The sequence below is a fragment of the Nanorana parkeri genome, unplaced genomic scaffold, assembly GCF_000935625.1.
Source record: "Nanorana parkeri isolate BGI_ZX_2015 unplaced genomic scaffold, ASM93562v1 scaffold10, whole genome shotgun sequence".
NCBI lineage: Eukaryota > Metazoa > Chordata > Amphibia > Anura > Dicroglossidae > Nanorana > Nanorana parkeri.
The window spans coordinates 438,193-446,810 of NW_017306278.1; the positions used below are offsets into that span (position 1 = coordinate 438,193).

Below are 8,618 nucleotides of genomic sequence, written 5' to 3' on the forward strand. Positions count from 1 at the left end.
AAAAAAAACGGACGGGGAGGGGGGGGGGGGGGGTTATCAAGGCAATTGCAACAGTTTTAGCCTCTTAGATCATTTTTTTAAATGTGCAAATCTGTCTTTTAACATGCTCCCCATTCTGACCAGAGCTTCCACTACTTTTCCAACTGCATGTGTTTTGCACCCGTTTACATCTGCCCTTGTTCTGTGGTTGTCTGAAACTGGAGCATCACCCAACAAAACAATCGCAACTTAAGAAGTCCCCGTGACCACTTCTTCTAGACGCGACAGTTACGCTTTTTGCCCGGAGTTACAAGTCTTCTTTCCTGGAGTCTATTAAACCTCATTTATCAACAACATTACACTCTCATCATAAATCTGGCGCAAAGTGCATCAAATATATTCCGTGCAAGTTCAAACACTCGCAATTACTATGATAAATTCCCCCCACAATATATTTATAATGAAGGTGGTACAGAAGGGGTGTAAACATGGGGGACTTCCTAATACTTTCATTCTTTATTAATACGGTAAAACAACTCTCAGCACTGTTGAACCTTCTGTTGCAAAGCTTTAGGTTGGGTAGAACACATTTTATAAGCATCCTTTCCTGACACCCACATGGCTGCATACAATGGGTATTGCTCCGCCCCCAGCCCAATCATAGGACCAGTTATACTATAAATTAAAGCCCTCCTCCCAAAGCCAAAATTCTCGTAACAAGTACTCAATGCAAAAGCCATGGGAGGGTCCTGTATGCTGCCTTGTATTGGCGTCAGGAAAGGAAAATTACCGATAGGTAAAGTATACAATTTTCCGTTTTTATATTGCAATGTATGAAAATCCGCACTCAACAGCCAGGACCTCAATGTAAAAAAGTTTATTCCCCGGAATCTACAATGTCACCAGCATGAGAAGTGCTGGTGACATTGAGTGCTTTATAAGGATGCTTATAAAATGTTTTTAAATGTTCTACACATCCAAAAGCTTTGCAAAAGAAGGTATAATAGTGCTGAGAGTTGTTTTACAGCATTAATAAAGAATGAAAGTATTAGGAAGTCCCCCATGTTTACACCCCTTCTGTACCACCTTCATTAGAAGATTCACAAGCACAGAGACTCTATGATTGAAACATGTCAGAGTCTGTGAATCTTCTCATGTTTGTAACATTGTAGATTCCGGGGAATAAACTTTTTTGTACATTGAGGTCCTGGCTGTCGAGTGCGGCTTTACATACATCGGATTACTGGTGTCGGCCGTGGCATGCCTCTGTCAGCCAGCACCCGGCTTTTTGGATGGGATCAATGAGTTTGGGCATACGAATGTGAGCGGTGTCCTTTTCACAAACTTTTTTATTCTTTATATTTTATACATTTTATCCAATTAGAGAGACCTTCTTAATGGGAATTTCAGATCTCTAGTCATTTCTTAAACTATCTGTCTCATTACTGTCTCATTATCTGTCTCATTACTCAGTAGATTTGGGGCAATTTCTGAAACATAGTAACATGGAATGCACACAGCAGGAGCAACACAGACCAACCTCCGGCCATGAACATACCCAGTAGCAGTCTGTCCTTATCTTTGCAGTCTGGTGTGTTCCAGGGATTGGTACAAGAAGCCCATGGCAGGACATAGACCAGGGAGGCGAACAGATAGAAGAGGGTGTAACACATGATGATGTTGTAATAAATGGCGATCAGTACTGATATGATGAGCATCGCAATTCCACAGCCTGGGGAGTAAACACAGCAATAAAGTGACATTTTTTTCTCAAGAATATAATTTCATTTTAAATAAATCTTTGCCACTCACATATTAAAAGTAGGATTAAAAAAATCAGCATGGCAAAAAACAAAATTAGATGATGAATGTCTGAGAACAGGATGGGAGGTATAAAGTTTGTGTAGTAATCCCATTCCTGGTGGCAGGCACTCTGCACAGGTGTCACTCCTTCGATTTACATGGCTGAAGGTGTGAATTGTTCACAGATTGTCCGGGTGGAAATGTTAAAACAGCATTATGTGCAGATTTCATGACACCAAGGATGGGATTATGTAACTAGAACAGGTCATAACAACTTTAACACCTCCCATCCCATCCTCAGACAATCAGCATCTACACATTCCATGGTGATTGGATGAAGGTGCTACCTGTGTGGTTATAAATACTGGGGTATGTTCCTTTATTGGTAGGCAATTAATGCAGGGGTATATTCCTGGTATAGTGGGGGTATAAATAATGGGGTATGTTTCTGGTATTGTGGGGATAAAAAATACTGGGGTATGTTCCTAGTATGGGGAAGGTATAACTACTGGGGTATGTTCCTGATATTGGGTGGGAGTATACATGGTCGGGTATGTTCCTGGTATGGTAGGGGCATAAATGTTGGGGTTTGTTCCCGGTATGGGGGAGACACCCCTTCTGTACCACCTTCATTAGAAGATTCACAAGCACAGAGACTCTATGATTGAAACATGTCAGAGTCTGTGAATCTTCTCATGTTTGTAACATTGTAGATTCCGGGGAATAAACTTTTTTGTACATTGAGGTCCTGGCTGTCGAGTGCGGCTTTACATACATCGGATTACTGGTGTCGGCCGTGGCATGCCTCTGTCAGCCAGCACCCGGCTTTTTGGATGGGATCAATGAGTTTGGGCATACGAATGTGAGCGGTGTCCTTTTCACAAACTTTTTTATTCTTTATATTTTATACATTTTATCCAATTAGAGAGACCTTCTTAATGGGAATTTCAGATCTCTAGTCATTTCTTAAACTATCTGTCTCATTACTGTCTCATTATCTGTCTCATTACTCAGTAGATTTGGGGCAATTTCTGAAACATAGTAACATGGAATGCACACAGCAGGAGCAACACAGACCAACCTCCGGCCATGAACATACCCAGTAGCAGTCTGTCCTTATCTTTGCAGTCTGGTGTGTTCCAGGGATTGGTACAAGAAGCCCATGGCAGGACATAGACCAGGGAGGCGAACAGATAGAAGAGGGTGTAACACATGATGATGTTGTAATAAATGGCGATCAGTACTGATATGATGAGCATCGCAATTCCACAGCCTGGGGAGTAAACACAGCAATAAAGTGACATTTTTTTCTCAAGAATATAATTTCATTTTAAATAAATCTTTGCCACTCACATATTAAAAGTAGGATTAAAAAAATCAGCATGGCAAAAAACAAAATTAGATGATGAATGTCTGAGAACAGGATGGGAGGTATAAAGTTTGTGTAGTAATCCCATTCCTGGTGGCAGGCACTCTGCACAGGTGTCACTCCTTCGATTTACATGGCTGAAGGTGTGAATTGTTCACAGATTGTCCGGGTGGAAATGTTAAAACAGCATTATGTGCAGATTTCATGACACCAAGGATGGGATTATGTAACTAGAACAGGTCATAACAACTTTAACACCTCCCATCCCATCCTCAGACAATCAGCATCTACACATTCCATGGTGATTGGATGAAGGTGCTACCTGTGTGGTTATAAATACTGGGGTATGTTCCTTTATTGGTAGGCAATTAATGCAGGGGTATATTCCTGGTATAGTGGGGGTATAAATAATGGGGTATGTTTCTGGTATTGTGGGGATAAAAAATACTGGGGTATGTTCCTAGTATGGGGAAGGTATAACTACTGGGGTATGTTCCTGATATTGGGTGGGAGTATACATGGTCGGGTATGTTCCTGGTATGGTAGGGGCATAAATGTTGGGGTTTGTTCCCGGTATGGGGGAGGTATACATTCTGGGGTATGTTTCTGGTATGGTGGGAGATATAAATGCTGGGGTATGTTCCTGTATTGGTAGGGAATTAATCCTGGGGTATGTTCCTGGTATGGGGGGTATAAATGCTGGGGTATGTTCCTGGTATGGGGGAGGTATAAATGCTGGGGTACGTTCCAGTTATGGGGAGGTTTAAATGCTGGGGTATGTTCCTAGTATGGTGGGAGGTATAAATGCTGGGGTATGTTCCCGGTATGGGGGAGGTATAAATGCTGGGGTATGTTCCTGGTATGGGGGAGGTATAAATGCTGGGGTATGTTCCTGGTATGGGGGAGGTATAAATGCTGGGGTATGTTCCTGGTATGGGGGGGATAAATGCTGGGGTATGTTCCTTGTATGGGGGGGGTATAAATGCTGGGGTATGTTCCTTGTATGGGGGAGGTATAAATGCTGGGGTATGTTCCCGGTATGGGGAGGTATAAATGCTGGGGTATGTTCCCGGTATGGGGGAGGTATAAATGCTGGGGTATGTTCCTGATATGGTGGGGGTATAAATGCTGGGGTATGTTCCTGGTATGGTGGGGTATAAATACTGGGATAAGCTCCTGGTATGGTGGGGTATGTTCCTGGTACGGTGAGGGTACAAAATTATAATAGAGATTAAAACACAAACCGATAAATGAAATAAATGTGAAATACGCCTAAAACTTAAGTCCATCCAAATAAGGAAAACAAAGCGCAGATCCTTTATAAAGCAGATCAATGAGCGGAAAGTTTCCTCCCGTGAAATGTCACTGAGGTAAATTTTTTCTTTTCAAGGCGAATCGGCGACATCAGTTCAGTTACAATCATTGGGCTCGTCTGTAATCAGAATGAACCCATCACACGGATTACAGACATGGACTCTGATATACAAGGGCAATGTAACCAGCACACAGAGAGCGAAGATCTGATATCAGGAAATCGAATTCCTCCATCACAGATACAACAAGAAATCTCATATAACAATGACACCTGAGGGGGGATTATTCTAGAACATAGAGGAGAGAGATCACTTTGAATCTGGTGCACAATGCACATAAAAGATAAAACTGGAATATAATCGGCTTATATTTTGCTTTCTCCGGTTCCACAGCAACATGCTAATGATATTTTTAAATTAAACTTTTCCCTTTGCATTACATACACAGTGATGTCATCACTAGTTGTCTGTGCTGCTCTATGTAATGCAGGCAGCTCATGGCTGGGGGGAAAGGCTAGCATGATGCTGTACATAGCTTCCTGAAAACATCACAGCACCCTGCTTCAGAATTCCTCTCAAGAGCCCTCAGACCTGATGCAAGCAGTAGGCCGGCCCTTGGGAGGGGTAATGGAAATATCAAAATGCCTTGATGGGCGGGTGTCAGTCTGGAGGAGTGGGCGTTCCTAGGCAGGCTGTATTTGCACCCACATGTGATGATGAGCCTCCGTGATTGACCCAACAGAAATCCAATGAATGAAAGGGACGGGGCCAGGGGCAATCTGGCTGGGAAGGAAAGGAGCTAGATGATGCTGGATGCCCTCCAGCCAGAAAATGAGGCGGGCCCTGAGGTTACGGTAGATCCTTTCAACTCTCCAGAACCTTTTCTTGCACTAAAAGATGAAAAATCAAAGTGACAATCAACAGATAATAATCTATTAAATCTATGACGGTCAGTGGATTCTGTGGGGGGCTGGGGGTCAGAGGGACAGGAAGTGTGCCCACTGCAATACCCGTCAATGAAATTCAGAGGGGGGGATTAAAGAACACCACAATCTTCCACCAAGCACCAGAAGCTGATGGGATAGAAGAAGCCGAGGTTGGGGTTCTGCTATAGATCTTCCCGGTGTAGCACACACAGACTGGGGGGGACCTGAGAAACCTCAACCAAATGTCCACTTCGCCCAATTCCATCCAGTACTGGACCTGTCATCTATACAGGAGCGCCACACCGAGAGATCACATAATACAGAGAAAGGAACTTCATACAGGTAAAGGACACGGAACCCAGACATGACAATACCGACGTTCTATGACTGGGACATGGAGGACTACATACAACATGAGACCTGCGTCCCAAGAGAGAACGTCTGAAATATGAAGAAAGGAAAATCTTTGTATCCAAGTATACAAAGGCGCGAGCGTCATCGCTGAAAATACAGAACATAGAATATAGGACGATGGTAAGAAATCAGCAAATCTGACATAGGGCTCAATTCACAAAGCTAACTCACCGGGATAAGTGGACAGACTTGCAAAAAAAGTGACAGTTGTTTTCCTCTGTGTCCAATGAGACTCAGAAATTCCAGTCACATGACTAAAGTAAAGATACTTATTCTTGTGTTAAAGCTTTGTGAATCCAGAAAAGAGCAGAGTGATCTAGAGCAGTGGTTCTCAACCTGTGTGACCTCAAGACCCACATTTGTCCCTGGTCATTAGTCGTGGCCCAAATTGCACTGCAATGGAACGCAGTGTGGGCTGCTGTGACAGAGCTCCATCCATATGTGCATCCACTTATTCTGGCTCCTGGCCCCTCTACAGGGTGTGCAAGGAAGCTGTATGTTACATCACTCCGGTCAAGCTCCGGAGCTTGTCTGTTTGCCTGAGGACGGGGCCGCATGGTCCCGAAACGTCGCTATGGAGATGTGTGTTATCTCAGTCAATAAACAGCATTGACTTTAATATCATGGAGTGCGAGTGACTACTTTCATCTATCTACATTTTACAGAGGCATCAGTTGTCACCACCGCACCCACCCAGTTGGATTTGGGTTTTTGTCCGGTCAGGAGTGCGATGGGACAGGAGGATTAACAATCTAGAATAACCACATGGCAGATAATACATGTACTCTAGTAAGAATGGTAAGAGATTTCAACACAGAGCATGGATTGGGTACAATATATGTGATATGGAAGATGTAAAGGTTAAAAAATAGAAACAAATGCTCTAGTGTTCCCATAATGTAGATGACACAATAGCATTAGGTGAAGGTAATGAATGACAGCCGTTTCAAGACCTCCGGCCATTCTAGATGGACACACACAGAATCCAGTATAAGATGATCCATACTGAGCAGCGTTACCTTGAAGGGCCGGGATGGCTTTCCACACAGAGATGGGCCCCTGACTGGCAAACTGCCCCAGAGACACCTCCAGTAAGAAGATGGGGATCCCCGCCAGTGCCAACATGATCAGGTAGGGGATGAGAAAAGCTCCTGAGAAGACAAATAAAGCGTTAATGCACCAATATTGAACTCAGGCCCGCCATTGCAGGCTGATGCTGAAGACAGACGGACTTATTTCATGTGACGATGTTACATTTGTATGTGTATGGCATGTGACAATGTGCCATAGTGTGAGTGTTGTTCAAACTGCACACCCCTCTTCATAAACCGCATGCAACTTCATAAACTGGATAACATCAGCATATAATGAAAAAAAAATGTCCATCAGTCAGACCACATGCTAAAATGATAGTACAGTACATGATAGTAAAATGGTAGCACAAGATATATAGGCAGCCAAAGTTGTTTGCCAATCTTGACTGCTTCTATAAAGTTCTACCTCACAAGTCTCTTTATTGACACCACTGACACCAACAATGGGGCACTATTCCTCCCATTGACACTAATGATGGGGCACTATTCTTCCCATTGACACTAATGATGGGGCACTATTCCTTCCACTAACACCAAGAAGGGGCACAATTCCTCCCATTGACACCAATGATGGGGCACTATTCCTCCCATTGACACTAATGATGGGGCACTATTCCTTCCACTAACACCAAGAAGGGGGCACTATTCCTCCCATTGACACTAATGATGGGCCACTATTCCTCCCACTGACACCAACAATGGGGCACTATTCCTTCCACTGACACCAACAATGGGGTACTATTCCTTCCACTAACACCAAGAAGGGGGCACTATTCCTCCCATTGACACTAATGATGGGACACTATTCCTCCCACTGACACCAACAATGGGGCACTTTTCCTCCCACTGACACCAAGAAGGGGGTACTATTCCCCCTATTGACAACAATGATGGGGCACTATTACTTCCACTGACCTCAACAATGAAGCACTACTCCTTCTACTGACCCCAACAATGGGGTACTATACCTCCCATTGACACCAATGATTGGGCACTATTCCTCCCACTGACACCAATGATAATACCTATTCCTCCTCCCACTAACGACAGGCACTAGGCCATACTTTATTCCCTCTGTTTACCTGCCTTGGGGCATGTTTTGTTCCCTCTGACCACCGAACCTGGGCTGTTGTTTAGTCTCACAGTTTGGGAGCATTTTTTTACTCCCACCTACCACATTTCCCCCTCACCTTAGGGCCCCAAGGATAGTGAACTGGCCCTTTTTTTAGAGGGTTTAAATTCAGCCCCCTGTAGTGGTAGTAGACAGATCAGGAGTAAGGATGGGCTGCATGTTCGAGTCGCACATAGGTTCGACTCGAACATTGCATGTTCTAGCGTTCGCCGAACGCCGAACATTATGGGATGTCCGCGGTCTGTTCGACCCAGGCACATCCCACAATGCACTGCGCCGTCCGAAAACGGTAATTGGCTACAGTCCTGCACCTGACCGCAGGTCAGGTGCAAGACTGTGCCAATCAGGGCTCAGTACAAATGTAGAGCCATGATTGGGCAGAGTCACGATGACTCTGCCCAATCATGTCTCACAGCTAAGTCCCTGCAGCACACTATATAAGGCTGCTGACACCGCGGCCCCATGTAGTGTGTTGTAGGAGATAGAGAGGGTTCTAGTATAGTTAGTTACAGTCAGCAGATAGATAGAGAGTTATAGATAGTTATAGAGAGTTATAATAGACTTATAACTTATATATATATATATATA

General features: G+C 44.0%; 1 protein-coding gene across 1 annotated transcript in view; it reads right to left on the reverse strand.

The window, feature by feature from the left end:
- Nucleotides 1-8,618, reverse strand: part of SLC6A5 (solute carrier family 6 member 5) — a 73,359-nt gene that overhangs the window by 45,333 nt on the left and 19,408 nt on the right. Inside the window, exons 4-5 of the mRNA XM_018554748.1 lie at nucleotides 6,824-6,955; nucleotides 2,882-3,055 (exon numbers count right to left, since the gene is read on the reverse strand). Of these exons, the coding sequence (XP_018410250.1) occupies nucleotides 2,882-3,055; nucleotides 6,824-6,955 (306 nt within the window). The remainder of the gene's footprint in view (nucleotides 1-2,881; nucleotides 3,056-6,823; nucleotides 6,956-8,618) is intronic.